Source organism: Chlorocebus sabaeus, chromosome 4, assembly GCF_047675955.1.
Source record: "Chlorocebus sabaeus isolate Y175 chromosome 4, mChlSab1.0.hap1, whole genome shotgun sequence".
In the NCBI taxonomy this organism is placed as follows: Eukaryota; Metazoa; Chordata; class Mammalia; order Primates; family Cercopithecidae; genus Chlorocebus; species Chlorocebus sabaeus.
The window spans coordinates 41677027-41695603 of NC_132907.1; the positions used below are offsets into that span (position 1 = coordinate 41677027).

The 18577-nt window shown below is 34.0% G+C and overlaps 1 protein-coding gene across 2 annotated transcripts in view; it reads right to left on the minus strand.

Annotated features, from left to right (window-relative positions):
* Positions 1-18577, minus strand: part of NDUFS4 (NADH:ubiquinone oxidoreductase subunit S4) — a 116139-nt gene that overhangs the window by 15245 nt on the left and 82317 nt on the right. For both annotated transcript variants that reach the window (XM_007972250.3, XM_073014769.1), the window contains exons 3-4: positions 16408-16580; positions 4503-4576 (exon numbers count right to left, since the gene is read on the minus strand). In XM_007972250.3, the coding sequence (XP_007970441.1) occupies positions 4503-4576; positions 16408-16580 (247 nt within the window). The remainder of the gene's footprint in view (positions 1-4502; positions 4577-16407; positions 16581-18577) is intronic.

Here is an 18577-nt window from a genome sequence, read left to right on the forward strand (position 1 = left end):
CATATGAAATAGACTTTGAAGACTAGGTTGGAGTTTCATAGGCAGGGATAAGAATGAGAATAGTATTAATGAGCTTGTAGAGGGAGGAAGGTGTATAGAAGGTTTGGAATGTAAGGGCAGAAAGTAGAGTTGGAACACAGTAAGATAAAACTTGTTAGTGCTTTGGTAATAAGTTGGTGCCTATACTGTGAAGAACTTTGAGTTATCAGTTGAGGAATTTGTCTATTAAACATAGACTTTTGAAGATGTTTGAATAAAAGGTATTTTGGGACTTATACAAATGTCAGAGTATTGAGGCAGTATACATAACAGTTTAGACTAGAGATCACCTAAAATTTTCTGTAAAGGGCCAAGTAGTAATTATTTTTAGGCTCTGGGGCCATATAGTCTCTATTACAACTACTTTTCTACCACTGTAGCTGAAAAGCAGTCATAGACCATATATAAATGAATAAACACGACTGTTCAAGTAAAACTTGTTCACCTTCTTGTAAGTATGTCAGTGACCCTGTTACTTAATGTTACTTAATGTCTCTAAACTTGTTTCCTTGAACAATTAAATGGAGATAACTGTTCCTGCTTCATAGAGTTACTAAATGAGAATGAAAAGCACTTAGCATAGTGCCTAGCTCATGATTTAGTGTTTATGTTACTTTCTGTGGTGATAATACTTATTACCCAAGTCTCAAAATATAATTAGAGGGCATTAAATATGTTTTGTAAGGCTGGGTGCAGTGGCTCACGCCTGTAATCCCAGCACTTTGGGAGGCCAAGGCGGGTGGATCATCTGAGGTCAGGAGTTCAAGGCTGGCCTGGCCAACATGGTGAAACTCCCGTCTCTTCAAAAAAAAAAAAAAAAAAATTAGTTGGACATGGTGGTGCATGCCTGTAGTCCAGGAAGCGGAGGCAGGAGAATCGCTTGAACCTGGGAGGTGGAGGTTGCATTGAGTCGAGATCATGCCACTGCATTCTAGCCTGGGTGACAGAGTGAGACTCTGTCTCCCCAACCCCTCTCAAAAAAAAGTTTTCCAGAAAGCAACTGAATCTGAAAATCTTACTCCTCTTATTGTATTGATTTTCTACAATCTTTAATGTCAAGGGAAACCATGCTCATGACTTCTCTTTTTATTTGACATTTAAAAGGGAAATGAAAAAACTAAGGTGATGAAAGGTAGGCTTTTATTTTCAGAATAGTCCCTGAATTGATATACAAATAATCAACTGTATATCAAATACAATTGATATTTGATTTGTATATCAATGATCAAATACAATTTGATAACTGTCAAAAGCTAATATACTTTTAGGCTACATTAATATAAAATATAATTTGATAAGTGATATACAAATCATCTTTTGTGTAGGAATGTGGCAGTTTTACCCTAACTTCCTATTTCTAGATACTACTGAAAGGAAAGCACTAACGCCCATAAATGTATAACCTTTGTCATATTTTACTGTTAACACAGAATCAGCTGTATTAACAAAAACTCATTTTCCCCTAGACAGCATATGAGTAGGGCACTGGGCTAGAGAGCAAAGAAATAAAGACATATATGAACTAGCCCATGGGCTTTAACATCCTTAAGTCTATAGTTTTTGAACATTACCCAATCCAACTTCTCATTTCAAAGATAAAGAAATATGCTTCTAAAAGGCTAAGGTGTACTGAAGCATGACTTGTTCAAGTTCTGCTGTGAGGCAGACCACTGTGGAATGAGAATCTTAGTTACCAGCCTCTTAATCCAGTAGTCTTTACATATTAGTGCATCTGAACTTTTTTTTTTTTTTAATGCCTTCACTTATCAGAACATTGGTTTGCTCAACCTTCAATAGCACTAGCTGACAACAAATGACTTAGCTGGGGGATAGGGAGGATCCATTTGTATGTCCTTCACTACTATTTACCTATCCAAGAGGGGCAAATCAGAAGGAAGGGGATGCTGTGGAATTTGGAAAAGATCCCCCACCTCCACTTCTGTAATGCTTCAATGGTGTTTATTTAGATCTTGCTTCCACTGTAGCTGAAGAAACAGGCTTTATCTATTTAAAGACATAGAATGCTATACATTAAATAAATAAGGCAGATCGTAAGTACTATAGCAAAATCAAGAGTGGAATAATCATTGAGGACGTTTCCAGGAGATGAGAATGGTTTCAAATTCTTGAGTAAAGAAATATGTTTCTTTCTATTTATTTATTAATTATTTTTTGAGACTGAGTCTCACTCTGTCACCCAGGCTGGGGTGTAGTGGTATGATCTCAGCTCACTGCAACCTCCGCCTTGTGATTCTCCCGCCTCAGCCTCTTAAGTAGCTGGGACTACAGGCGTGCACCACCACACCCAGCTAATTTTTGTATTTTTAGTAGAGACAGGGTTTTGCTTTGTTGGCCAGGCTGGTCTACAACTCCTGACCTCAGGTGATCCACCCACCTCAACCTCCCAAAGTGCTGGGATAACAGGCCTAAGCCACTGTGCCCGGCCAGAGAAATATATTTTAGAAAGTCATTTATTCCATCAGATATTGAGTGTCCATTATATGTCCGGTTTTGTGCTAGGTGTTAGGCACAAAGCAGTAACCAAGACAGGACATAGTTCTGCTATCTGATAGGTTAAAATTCCTGATTCACTGTTAGCCTACAATTTTATGTCACTAACCATTAGGCTTTTTAAAGTTACACTTTCTATAGACTTTGATAGTGTTCCTCAATTTTCTTTCCTGGGGAGGTAGAAGTCAGATGAGAAAGCCACTTGATTTTAATAGGAAGAGTAGTGAGCTCACACCGGCAATTCACATGGCAACTGTAGTCATGCAGTCCTTGTGACCACTTAGAGAAAGACTAACCAGGGATTTAACCATTTAATTAGATTTCCCGTTATTAAACTCACGTCACAGACTTCAAATGAATAATTTTCAAAGTGTTGGACATGAAATATGGTAAGCTGAAAAGATAAAAAAAATTAATGGAACTGTTTTCCATAACTATGTTACAGTTTAAAAAGAGAGCAATGTTATTTTAAGTCACAATAATATTTTAAAAGACCACTTTTAAGAACAATTATGTAATTAAGAAACTTGGAACTTGCCAACAAAGTATAAATAAAGAATTACACTTAAGAACCTTTTGAAAAAAGTTTTTTAAAGTCTATTAATAACATAATAGGATATATTTATATACTATCATATACTTACTATTTGTGAGACCCTAGTATAACCACGTACTTTTACTTTTATTAACTCATTTAATCCTCATAGTAATTCTCATTGCACATATGGGGAAACAGAAGTATAAAGTCATACAGGTAGTGACTCAACACAGATTCAAAGGCCGATAGGTTGACTTCAGACTTTTAATCATAAGCTATACAATACTAAGTGGAAAAGAAAGCAAATATGTTAGATTATAACCTTTATAGGGCTTTCACATTTCTATGTCAGATATGTTAGACAACACTAATAATCTCTTATTTTTATATACTGCCTTACAGTGACAATGCACTTAGACAAATTCAATTTGACAAACTAGAATAACAGGATACATTAGGTACAAATGTTTAGTAGTGCATTTGAATCTAAGGAAAACAAACAGCAGACATACTGGCTGGAGGGAGATGAAGGTCAGAACTAATAGTTATCAAGTAGAATATCTATTATGTATCAGCTATCTCCCGCTTCATGAGGTAGGTACCCTTATTTCAACTAAGAAACATTAAGTCCATTATGAAACTAATCCAAAATCATATAGCTTCAAAGTGGCATAATCAAGATTAGAATCCACACTAGTCTGACTACAAAACTTCCTTTCACTATACTATGTTGGCTTAACAGCAGAAAATAAGGAAAAAGGAAGACATTTTGCATTTTTGTTGATAGCAACATCAATATAACCCAATGATGTTAGGTGGCTGCCCTAAAAGCGAATATACTCTTAGGCCGCATTAATATTATTATACAGTTGAGATTAGGGTTGGTATTACGCCCACCATATCTAGAAAAGTAGCAAATGTGGGCATTTAGGCTGAAGGGAAATTTTACAGGCAATATGACAATATTTTCAAATAATTGAAGAGTTATTAAATAGATTAATAGACTAGATTTTGGCATTGTATTTTGGCTCAAAGAACTTAATTGTAAATGGAGGTGTCAAAACTGGACTAGGCTGCCATATATGTTCAATTAAGTTTAACCAAATGTTAGTAATTTTACAGACGAATTCATAAACAAGGTAGGTGTTCAGTAGTTTCATTCCCTGTCTGTACTTTAAATTAGAGCACTTTGTCTTTTACATGTTAGATGAGTATTCCAATTTAGGTTTTTTTTTTGGAGGTGGGTGTTCTGACGCAGATTAAAAAGTCTGAAACCACTGAATTAGATACATTAAATATTAGATACATTGAAAGCACTGGATTTCAACTCAAATTCTGTATACCTGATTGATTTTAATTAAGGTTAAGAACATAAAACCATATCTTGACTTTGTCAAAAACAGACCAAACATACCATTTTTTTCAGCAAAGGAAACTGCATCTTCTTTAGTACGGAAGGTTAGAACCATGTTGGATAAGGGATCAGCCCTGTAAGAAACAATTTTTTTCCAACGTTTAACATCAAGCTTTGGCTGAGAAACAAAATCAATATTTAAAATAAAATAAACAGCTACTATAAAATCAAATAAGTACATTACCGATGGAATATTTTATTTGTAATAATCTCTTTAAAACTGTTAGTTGGAATACCTTTTTCTGTGTTAAATTTGGGAGATTTTCTAATATGTATTGTCAAATAATAAAATTCATAATTGCAAAGGCATTCAGTTAGTCTTTAACAATTTTATTCAACTCTAAAAAAAAATCTGAGATGAATTAAAAAAACCCAGGAGGATTCTTAAATGGAACTTAAAATTTACTATCAAGATTACTGATGTGTAAAATTGCTAGTACTATCATTACCCAAGAAAATGCAACAACACATTCTTGTTTTTTTTTAATTAACTTCTTCTGAGTCTCCTTTTTGAAGATTATCCACTCTTGACAAACCTTCCATCACTAACAATATTCTTTTAAAGCACAAAAAAATAAAGCTCCAAGATCTGACATCCAATTGAATTCTTCAATGTAGTACAGTGTTAATGTTTACAAATCTACATAGGCTCTTTAGAAAATCCAACTTCAAGAAATGTCACTTTTATTTATTTTTTTAAATTTTTTAATTGTTTAATTTTTTTTTGTTTTGAGATGGACTCTCACTCTGTCGCCCAGGCTGGAGTACAGTGGCGTGATGTGGGCTCACTGCAACCTCTGCCTCCCAGGTTCAAGCAATTCTCGTGCCTCAGCCTCCTAAGCAGCTGGGATTAGAGGTATGCACCACCACACCTGGCTAATTTTTGTATTTTTAGTAGAGACAGGGTTTCACTGTGTTGGCCAGGCTGGTCTTGAACTCCTGACCTCAAGTGATCTACCTGCCTCAGCCTCCCAAAGTGCTGGGATTACAGGCGTGAGCCACTGTGCCCGCCCCACTTTTATTCTTACAACAAGGTAGAACACTGTTTGCTACAAATGTTTATTGTGACTCTATCAGAGGTGAATAATATAGCATTCTATGAAACATTGTTTAGAAATGTGGAAGTAAAAAATATATAAAGGAGGATTCAAAAGGTAATTTGGAAGTGGAAAGATATGAGAAGAGAATAAATGGGGAGTACCTCTCACTAACGGGAAGACCCACAAATTACTGCTGCCAAAGTTCTGGTCACAGACCATGGTTGCTACTCTGAGATTTCTATAATTATATATATTTTTATCATAACCCACCCCCTACCCTTTGTAAGCAAAAGAGCTTCATATGGCTGGCTATATTAGTACTAACATCATAATTTTATATTGGTTCCTCCTTTTCAAAGCACACATGATTTTCCAGTTGATAGTTAAACTATACATACTGAGAACAGAAGTGTCAACATAAATATGATGCAGTAATCTGTTAAGTGTTGATAGGCACACTGGCTTAGTTGAGAATAAGAAACAAGACAGAAAAAATTGCAGGAAAACTTAGCCAGGAGACCAGAGCTCTGTTTCCTGCAAAGATGGTATAGCCTGTATTATTATCCTCACTTTATGAATACATACATATAGAAATCAAATAGTAACAACTTATATCCATTGTATCCAATAGTAACAACATTCATCCACTGGAAGAAGCCACTATTCTTCCAGCCATTCGGTTTCTACCCTTCTCATTCTCCTTCATTTCCTGTATTTTGCAGTTCTTTTCTAGGTATGCTGTCACCACCAGTTTAAGCTCTTTTTCATTCTTCCCATAACCCCATCCTAACTAATCTTTCTGCCTCCTTGACTCCAATCCATCCTTCACCAAGATTAGTCTTTCTAAAGTTCAAATCCCAAACTTACTCACTGCCCAGTTCAACAATTTCAAATAGTTTTCACTGTCTATCACATTAACTTCAGGCTTCTACCCTGGCATTTAAGCACTGCTATAACATGGACAGAACTACTTGCTAGCCTTCTTTTTAATTACTCCCCTGAGAAGTAACCAACCAGTCAAATCAGGTTGCTAATTGTTTTTATATAAATGCAGGCTGTACTTTCCCATCAGTTCAATTTGTTCCTTCCTCTTGGAATACTCTCCTATTATCTGTATATGGAAGTCCATTCAAATAATCCCTCATGGTTCACTTTGAATACTAACTTATTCCATGAAGTCTTTCACATCCTACCCTCCTCCAACTGTATATAATCTCTTTTTCAACCTCCACTAAATATAATTTGTGCTTTTATTTTTAGACTTTATTTGCTCATTTCTCAATTACTGAAGTTCCAATTTGAGTAATGGCAGAATATTATATCAGATTTATCTAACTATAAACTCTGGACAAAACAGAAAAATAATTTTCAGAGACCAGAGAGTGACTAATAGCAGGAAAAAAACTAGGGTTTTCTTTCAAAAAAAGGAACCACAATGGATTTAGATCCAACTTTATACGGTGTTTCCCATAAGATATTCTCTAGTCTAGACAAGCTAGGAGCATCGAGAACTCAAGCAGAAAGCTGTAATCTTAGAGCAAGGTGCCTGGAGATGGAGTCCAGGATTGCCAGAGCAGCTGGAAAGGAGTAATCCACAGAGCAGGGAGCTTTTGAACTGTACATGATTGAGCAAGGCTTCAAAATGATAGCTGGGAAGGCTGAAAGAACTGAGCAAAGATTTCAGCAGCTGCCTGTTACAGGGGAGACTGAGTCTGAAGGGACAATGTGGGTAAACACCTTGTGCTTTCTATCAAAACTTCAGAAAGGCCGTGCCTTTTTATTTTTTAACACTAGGTTCCAAGACTAAGGGTAAAACTGAAACAGATCCACTCCAACAATGCATAATCCTCCACAAGTTCAAGGTGATCTGTCAGTAATTTCACTGTCTGTTGGAACAAAACTTACCAAGTTGCTACTATCATTAATTTGAGAAACATCAGGGATCAGATAATTAATAGATTGTTATTTCTTAATATAAATTGTTTGAATATTAACTAGTGACTAATATTTCAGGGACTAATTAGCATATTAGAAAGCCACATATCCACTATAAGATATTACGAGATTCTTCATTTTAGTACTATATCATACGTAATAACCCAAACAAATTTACACAAATAACCATCAATAAACAGTGTGCAATGGATGAATCTCACAAAGTTAAGCAAAAAAGCCAGTCACGAAAGAGCACATAAAGGATGATTTTCTTGAAGTGAAAAAGAAAAAAAAAAAGGCAAAACTAATCTATGTTGTTAGAAGTCAGAACAGTGGTTACCTCTGGAAGGCTGAAATCCAAAAAAAGCATGGGATGAAATGGGAACTTCTGAGGTACTGGAAATGCTGTTTCTCAATTTGGGTACTATTCACATGCACATGTGTTCAGGTTGTAAAAATTCACAAAGCTGTATGCTTCTGATCTGTATACTTTTCTTAATGTATATTTAAATAAAGTTTAAAAAGCAATATTAAGCCTGGCAAAATAATACATTGTATCTGTTCATATTTCCAAGGTTGATTTTAGGTATTTTTCCTCCAATATCATTTCATATACTTTACTACACACTAATGAACATCAGTAAACCAATAAAATGATACCAAAAATTGTTTCATAATTATAATGTCCAACATTGGTTGGCGAATTGCTTTTTGTTCTACATCATAAAACAGACTTTGTGAAGATATCTACCATTTGTGTATTTCAATGATCATTTTCTGCTTACGAGCAAAGCCTATTTAATATTATTCAAAACAGATCTAAGTATCAATACAATATAAAAATTAGCATTATAAATATCAACTGACTCTTGACTTTACCTAAGAGAACTATTCATGCATAAAATATATTGGTGAAACATTTTGGCACTGCGAATTTTTCTTAGATGCCCTCTGAATGGCACAGAACAGCAAGTGAATGACTTTCTTCTTGGGAAGTTTAGCTTATTTATTTTTTTAGTTTAAGTATCAATAGCAGTTATAAGTGGCTCTAAATGCTCTTAGTTTGATTAGCACCATTCAGAAATATCAGGTGGTTATCTTTCTGCAAATAGCAGACATATATAATGAAGACCATAGAGAAAAAATATGTAATATTAAAACCAATATTTTAATAAATACTTTTGTTGTTATTTTAAAAATATTCTGATGTAAGAAATGCCAAATAGCTGGGCAAAAAAAAAATTATATTCTGCTATAGAAGTTATGTGTGCACACTCCCTCCACCCTCCATCAGGCCAATTCCACTGATTGGGTGAATGCAAAAATGTTAAATACATATTACCAAACACATATTACTTAAAAATAGTAAATCCATATCCAATTATAAAACATATAATTGGATTAGAAAATATATAACTACACTACATCAACAGATTAAAGAAGAAAATGCCCTTCAATAGATGTTACAAAAACATTAAAACTCAATACCCATTCCAGATTTTTTTTTTAATTATTGGTAGATCAAGATTAGAAAAGAACTTTGTCCATTTTAGTATATCAGAAATATTTCTGCTAAAAAATGAAAAGGCAATAAGGATGTTGAATATCATAACTAATATTCAACTTTGCAAATTTCAGCCAATGCAACAAGGCAAGAAAGAGAAATTGGCTATAAGGAGAAAACAAACTGCCACTATTGTTAGATTATACAACTAGAAAATCAAAGTGAATCCCTTGAAAAACCATGAGAACTAACGAGACAGTACATAATGTGGCTTATATGTAAAATCAACTTTAAATATTAGCAATACTCAACTAGAAAATGTAATGAAGAAACCTCATCTGAAATAGTGATAAAACTAAAATATCTAGGCATAATTTTAATAAGAAATGTGAAAAACTTATACTAAGAAAATCATGACATTTCACCAAAAGACATATGAACTTAAATATATGCATATACATACAGTGAAAAAAGTCTGGAAGGATATATACCAAATTGTTGTGGGGGCTGCTATGGAAGGAGGGGGAGTATACTGGTGAGAGGGTAGTAAGCAGGGGAGGGAGGGGAGTAACTGGTAACATTCCTGGCTTATATGTTATATATGGAAACATATATCTATAGTTTAAATCTAAAATGCAAACAGTCATTTACTTGTTCAAAAGTCAGTAATGAGATGAAAAGTAGACAGAATCCTTATTTAAATTTAATTTAAAAAAACCTGAATGACCTGATTAAAGCAAATTCTAAAAGTGCCTTGGCAATGTGTTACAACGTAAAGGGGAAAGATGATACAGACAATACTTCCATTTGCTACTTACTCATCATCAAAAGAATTATCTGCCAACCTAAGTAAGATGTCCACTTTGATAACTTAAGGCTTGAGGATCAAGTGATGAGAGAATTTGCAACATCTACATTAGTGCATATCTCTGCTTAAACTGTTTGACCTTCTATGTCCACTATGATGTGGAACAAATCCTTGTTTCCAGAAGCTGAATGACAGATTCATAATTTTCCAATGAAAAAATATTTTTAAAATTTAACACAGAAGTCACATTTTCAGAATGTGATTAACACAAAAAGTACTGAGTCCAATGATCACTGAGTTTCAATGACCAATGTACACTAATACAGCTGAGGAAAAATAAATCATTTTTAGGTTTAATCAAAATTAAAGTCCTGCTTACAGAAATAAATGAAGAGTAAGTATCTACTAACCTAAAATATAAAAGACTGTAAAAAAAAAATGAGATTAATAACCAATAGTTATCTTTGGCAACTCGCTACAATATTAAACAAGGATAAGTCATGTTCTCTCTGTGCAACAGGATCAAGGAGATTTAAAAAGTAAAAACACTTGGGTCAAACCCAAAGGATAATTTTGCACCTGAAGATATTTTTCATATTTACACAAAGATAAATCTTTTACCTTTGAGTTCTAACATTTAAAGACTCAGGTAATTAAAAGAGCATAAGAAAAGCTCCACTTTGGATGAGAGAAGAAATGTAAATACAGTACTTTAAAATATGAGTTTAGAAATCTAAAAACAAAGATCAAACACATTTATCTTAAAATCCTACATGTGAACCAAAGTGGCCTTTCAAAAAAATACTGTAGATAAGCAGATAACAATGAAATGTATTCAGTATATTTTAAAAAAATAAAACGATGTTTATAGTCACGAAGCCCATTTTCACAATGAGGATCCTTCCCCTCAATCCCCACTGAGGAAAACAAATGGGAAAAGACTTAAGATTTCAAATTTCTGTCACAATATTACCATTGTAACTTTGTAAAATTACCTTTTCCATTAGCACTGCCTCTGCTGCTCAATGAAATGTGTCCTTTCCTGTGTCTTTAAAAGCAAGATAAAAAAAAGAAAAAAAAATCCTTCCAAAGGTATATAAAAATAATCTCTGCAGGTGTTACATTTGTCATATTTCTTATACTGCATACTTCTAATCCTCTGTAATACTCTTACATCAGCAGGATTAGATGTCTGTTAAATCCTCCAAGCCATTCCATCAATATGATAGAGCTAGATAGAATTATCTATCAGTTAGAAGAAATGAATAAAGTTAAGCCCAAGATCCCCTAAATTAGGAAACCTTGTGGCTTTGGAAACAAATATATTCTAGGTATAGGATGAATAGTCATTTCTCTTTTAGCATATCCTAAAATCATCCCTTGACCACAGCAAAAAACACATGAAAATATTAACATTCTCTTTTCTCCATTAAATATAGTAATTCTCCTGATTAAAAAAAAAATACAAGTCTATATGAACTTATCTAGCCAGGTTTAAAGTATTTTATATCTTTAATATTCTACATATGAGTATTATATATATAATTGTAAAATAAAATATAAGTAGGTTGAGAACCCAAACTATGGTAAACCCATTAATTTATCTGGGACACAGGTTTACTTTTTAATTAAGTGATAAAATTTAATTAGATGATCATGAAAAACCTTCAGCTTACAATTCCAACAATTTTATAAAAAGCTTTAAAATATCTCACAAAAAGAAGTCAGAATTCAATATGTTCAGGCAGTAAAATTATATACTATTTTTGTGTCATTAAAAATGCTAAAAAAAGAGTAGCAATTCTCTATTCTAATCAAATCAAATAAGTAAATATTTTAAATAATAATTTTTTTCTTATATTTTTTCATGCTACTGGTTGTTTCTTAACATCAGAACAAAAAGAAGTAATGAATATTTTTAAAAAATATTCAAGATTCAAAATAACGTCTCAGATAAACGAATTGCAGACAGGGTCTATTGCTTCAAAAAACGTTTTACTTTGGCAAAACTACGTTTTGAAAAGAACTTTACCTCCCAAACATGTAGTATATCTCATTTTCAATCAATATGTAATAAAAACAGCATTTCCATTTTTATGCACAGTAGGTTACAGTTTTGTCTTAAAGCATCAGAGTATTAAATCACTACATATTTCAAAATTTAATTATGCTATTTCCAGACTAAGCAATACTATAATAATGATTGTGTGAACCTTTGTACAAGCACAGCAAAGTAAAACTTTATTTATTTAAACAACCCACTAATGGTCTTCAGGACACAGTATCCCCAAAATATGGCAGCTTGGCATTTGAGAAAACAGCAGAAGCAGGAAGGTCTCTCTGACACTCTCCCCTGAAGTAGGACATAACAGAATTATCTGACCTTCTGAAGTCAGTCCTAAGACCCTCATTCCAGAACTGTCCACCCTGTAACAGGAGGAACGGAATGTCCTCATTTCTGAAGACACAGAGACACAGACAAGAATCTGAACAAACAGGTCTGGCTAAGTTCTTCCTACTTTATGATCATTAGATCATAAACTCTGTCCAACCATCTTTCTGTATGACTGTCCACTCTTCCTCAAAACTAAGCACAAAAATACACAGATTTCCCTGTTTCTTTGGGTCTTCATTCCTGAAGGCTCCTGTATCACATAAAACTTACACAAAATGAAACTGTATGCTAGAGTCTCTTGTTAAACTATCTTTTGTTACAGATGTCTCAGCCACAAACTTTGCAATAGATGTGAGGAAGATATTACTTTTTCTCCTCTATACCACTCAAATGTATATTCTTATATAAATATTTTACCCATAAACAATTTAGAGTATATAAGGCACAAGTACTCAAATAATGATTTATTACTGAATGTTGCTGGGAATGTATTACAACAGTGAGTCTGGGGAATAGATGAACATGTAAAAATCCCATGTGATTGAAAAACAGTAATCATTAACATTTCAATCACTGGATAGGGACAAATTTTTTTCCTTATAAATTCTTTCAGCTTCTAGAAGCCTGTGGTTTACCAAATGACTCCATATATTATGTGAAACATAAAATAAAAAGGATACCAACACCTACACCTCAAAAGAAAACATACAAATGGCCAATAAACATGAAAAATGCTCAACAGCACTAATCATCACAGAAATGCAAATCAAAACTACCATGAGATACCATTTCATACCAGTCAGAATGGCTATTGTTGGCAAGGATGCAGAGAAAAGGAAATGCTTACATTCTAATGGTGGGAATGTAAAGCAATTCAACCCCTATGGAATACAGTATGGAGATTTCTCAAAGAACTAAAAACAGAACTACCATTTGACCTAGCAGTCTCACTACTGGGTATCTACCCAAAGGAAAAGAACTCATTTTGTCAAAAAGAAACCATTCATAATAGCAAAGTCAAGGAATCAACCTAAGTGTCCATCAACAATGGACTGGATACAGAAATGTGGTACATAAAGAAAATGTGATACATAAACATCATGCAATACTATGCAGCAATAAAGAAGAGTCAAATCATGTCCTCTGCGGCAACATGGATGAAGCTGGAGGACATTATCCTAAGTGAATTAATGCAGAAACAGAAAATCAAAATACTGCATGTTCTCATTTGTGAAAGCTGAACGATGGGTACACATGGATATAAAGATGGAAACAATAAACACTGGGAACTCCAATAGAGAGGAGAGGGAGAGGGGGCAAGAGTTGAAAAACTGCCTATTGGGCATTGTGTTTACTATTTGGGTGATGAGTTGACTAGAAGCCCAAACCCCAGCATCACCCAATACATTCATGTAACAAACCTGCACATGTACCCCCTGGATCTAAAATTTAAAAAAGAACAAAAATATTCAATTACGTATGAAAGGCCTTAGACTACAGGGCAAAATTTCCATGAACAGGGGGATATTCTAAATCACTTTATTATGAAAGCAAACACAAGATAGAAAGAAAATAGAGATTCCTATTGTTTCTGATATAAGGAAAGGTAATCCCCAGAGAGCATCCCCTCACCTATGCCATAATCAACTATCTAGAACAAGTCACGGACGTAGCCATACCTTATGGAAGAGGATGATTAGAGTTGTAACAAAAAAGCAGATATCCTGGGGCATCTTAGAATTCTACCTACCACAACCACCCTTGTACAACAATGTGATCTAACATCTCACATTGGTGGGGATATTGCGTTTTTGTAAGGGGAAAAAAAAAGGTCTCAGAAAGTATTCTCCTTGATACTGGGGCTTTTAATCCTCAGCATCTTCTACTTTTGGGAGGCCAGAAAATTATTTCTTGGTTGCAAAGGAGGGCAGTCCTGTGTCTCATAGCACTGCCATTATTAACTAGATGTCAGCAGAAGCCACCACTTGTTACAACCAGGAATGTCTCCACACACTGGCAAATGTCTTAAGGAAACAAAAGCACCCTCAGTTGAGAACCACTGCTTTTGTCTATATATGACCATACTTACTGATGCAGGCACCACCAGGAATCTCTTGAAACAGTAAGGTGCATTGGGAAATCTGACCTGGTATTTATTCTTTGAAGTTAGAGTTAATGGGAGACTTCTGTTTTCCTGACAAGCACTCAGAATATACAACCCACCAGAGCAAGATTACTTAGGAAAATTATCTCATGTATGAAAAAGTTTGGAAGCCAAATGTTCCTCCATCTGTTGTTTTCCAGAAACTGGGTAGATTCAGTTTTCCATTTGGTAGCTCCCTTTCTAACAATTTCCAGGCCAGGTCTTATACTACTTCTACAGGAGACATGACAACTATGGGCTTCGAGGGAGATGAGCTGATTCCATCCCTTCCTTATAACCATGACGTGGCGGCCTCATCTCACATATACAGATTCACTACAAAGACTAAGTTGGATAAGTATCTATTTCTCAGCTTTATTACCAGTGAGTGCTCCAGACTCTACTTAGGTGGTATGACAAAGCAGAATATTCTTAGCAAAGTGTTTCATTTTGGTTCTCTTAATTTTATAACACATTGAATTATAACTAATCTCATAACAAATTTGTAGATCTGTGGAAGTACATTTGTATTTTTATGATGTTCTAACTGAATTTGTATTGTTTGACTTTTTTCTCATTTTAATAAATGAACTAAACTGCAACATAAGAAAAAAACTAAAAAATTGTGCCTATATATCATTTGCCTAATAAAATAATTATATTTAAACTGCAACATGATGTTTTCTTAAAAAAAGTCTCCCAAGTAATCAACAGGAAATGATGTTGCATATTATACTTTTCTAAAACAAGACAGTCTACATTTTCTAATTTAAGTTTATAACTACCTTCAACGGGAGACTGGACACATATAATGTTCTAAGAGTTTCAATATGAATGACAATTTTCTAGCTTATCTGCCTAATGTTTTCTCTAATGTCAGCTTTTTAAATTGAACTAGAATCAGCCCTTCTATTTAACATTTGGGCCCTATTCCATTATGGAGAATTAGGTCACTGACTTCATTAGTACCACAAGAATTTATTCCAACACACTGTTAAAAAGCAATTCAATGGCCAGGCGTGGTGGCTCACACCTGTAATCCCAGTACTTTTCGAGGCTGAGGTGGGTGGATCGCTTGAAGCCGGGAGTTGGAGACCAGCCCGGGCAACAAAGCGAGGCTCCATTTCTACAAAAAGATAAAAAAAATTAGCCAGGAGCTGTGGCATGTACCTATATTCCCAGCTACTTGGGGGATTAAGGTGGGATGACTGCTTTATCACTCAGGAGTTCAGGGCTGCAGTGAGCTAGGATCACATCACTGCACTCCAGCCTGGGCAAGGGGGCGAGACCCCATCTCTAAAGAAAATAATAAATAAATAAAAATAAAATGTAATTTATTAATCACAATATCTCAGGAACTTACAAGTTTCCCTCAAGTTAGCTAATTTCTAAATTCACCTAGTTCTTACCCCCCCCAACAAAAAAGATATATATATATATTATATATATATAATATTACAAAGAAGTTTATTGTAATTTTAAGACAAGTTAGTGTCACTATATTACAAATACCATTCATACAGTATCTTGGATAAAACAGTATTCCCCCTTATCTGAGGAGGGGGGACAAGTTCCAAAACTCCCATTGAATGCCAGTGGATGTTTAAAATCACGAATAGTACCAAATCCTGTATTTTCCTAAACACACAGACCTATGATAAAGTATAACTTATAAATTAAGCATAGTAAGACATTAACAATAAGTTGCAATAAAATTGAACAATTATAATGATATACTGTAAGGAAAGTTATATAAGTGTAGTCTCTCTCCATCTCTCGAAATATCTTATTGCACCGTCCGTCGGATAACTGAAACCGTAGAAAGCAAAACTGCAGATAAGAGGGGACTACTGTATACATAGCTTTGAGTTCCATAACAGTGCTCTCAAACTCAGTCATTTTTATCTAATAAGTAGTACTCTGAAAAAGACTATGTCACAGTTTATTGTGCTAAGAGCACAGCATCAAAAAGTACTGTCCTAAGTATACTGTACATAAAGGAGTTTGAAATCATATTTAAAATAAAAATCTACATAGAAAAAGAGAGCTGACAATATTCACATTAACCTAAAGTACTCACGTTGATGCCCAACCCATCAAAGGATTTTCCCATCGCTCCCTGGTATCAAACTCCATCTTCCATTTCTTTGTGTTGTTTACTCCAGACTGCATGTTATTGCGAGCAGGAACAAAGATCCTGACTTTTCTAGTTTTTATATGCTCTTCTGGAACACCAGTTAAAGTACTGAGATCCTACAGAAAAACAGGCCAAAAAAAAAAAAACATATTTCAAACAGCCTATATACTCACTTATGCAATTTTGTTGTTTCCTATATTCATACAACTCCATTCAGATTTGTTCATAAATTGGGAGAAACTTTCTGGTTTATTTCACTACCATTCTGATACTTCAAAATATAAATTGCTATTTAGATACCTGTAAATGGTTTATTAGGGGGAGGTGGTAGGAGACAGTGGAAAAGGATTGTAAAAAAATTTACGCCCTTTTGTCCAACAAAGCATTGGCATTTTCTGAAGAGACTGTTTGCTAGGAGAAGAGCCTATAGTCAACAATGCTCTTACTTTGTGAACAAGTGTGAACTAGTCAGAGGAGAAAAAATATAAAGGAAATATGAAAAGGGGATATAAAAAGTATATCTTTATTTGCATGTTTATTTAAATCTTAAATAGAAGACAATCTGTTATTTATAGTTTCTGTGTCAAATTGCTTACCCACAAGGCATTACCTTCAGAGGGAAACCTGAACTTTTTGTAAACAATTAAAATTAACAACTTTAATTAGCATTTTGATGTATCTCCCTTTGGTGAAACCTACTAGAGAAATGATACGATCAAACATACTCTGCAAAAGTAATCCCAAACAGTGGCACAATTCTTGCCAAAATGTGAGATGAAATCAATGGTAACTTTAACTTGATTTTCTATAATGTTATCCAGTAACAAATGCTCATTTTAAAAATGCACAGAATTTTGATGCCCCAGAATAGATACATTTATCAAAACATAGTGGCAGTCAGGACACAAATTAGTAAAGTAATTCAGAGTTTAAAACCTATTTATGCCTACTGTTCCATTATTGGAACTCTAAGCACGTGGGAGTTATTTATATCCTACTGCTCAAGGCCATTGCCAAGGTCTGATTGCAAACATTGAAAAAATTGCAACCTCAGACATAAATGGGTTAAACCTCCATTTAGTAATGGTAAAATACTTTATGTGATCAAAGTAAATCACACTGGGGTCAACCATATGCTTAATAATGAAGCATTTTAAAATCATGGTTCATTTACTAACGTAAATTTTGGATAACTTGGTAAAAACAAGACTTAACATAAAAACGATTATACCAAACTTGTGAAAACGAGAAAATGTCTGTGAATTTTTATGTCATTATAATACACACCCTAGTGAAGACTAATGTTTATTTGTAGTTTCAATCTATCAATGCTATGAACCAAATAATTGGCAAGAATACTTAGCTGCAGTACATACTAGTGGGAAAAACACTTAGGCACATTTCTGACTTGACTAGTCTCTCTATCCACAAGATTGAAAACCAGTTCTTTAAGTTATTTTAGTTGGCAACCAATCCTCTATTTAACACAATACCTTTCCACCTGCATCAATAATTAGGTGTGGCTACTTTGTCACACCTTGTCTGTTTAGAGAAACTATCAAAATTATCCATATAAATATTTACACAAATATGCACTTCTAATATGTGCCTACATTTATTTATTTTTAAAGTTTCTCTATATCTAGGTTAAAGTAAAAACAAAATGAGTGAAGTTGGCACATAATTTTTAAAGGTGTGAAATATTTTAATTGGTAATTTCTAATATTCAGGTTCAACTTCAAAAAAAGTTTAAGCATTATTACATTTAACGACTTCCTGAAGCATATATGTCTCTAAGAGCTTAAGTGGCTCAACTCCTGGGAAGTCCTCAATGTTTAAATCCTCCTTTGAATTCACTGTAATACTTGCAATCTGCCATAGTAGTTTATTATTTAATATTATATACAGCTTAAGCTGGGTATAAACAAACACTATAAGCATGTTATAGAATTATGGGGTGGGGCATCTTTTCCAAATTCCAAAGCATTCCCTCTGTTCTGAGCTGAGTTCATAAAAGCTGGAGCTGTAAATTATGTCTATTTTTAGAACTATATGAAAGGAAACACATTAAACTCTTAACACTAGTTACCTCAGGAAGATTAAACACTTTTAC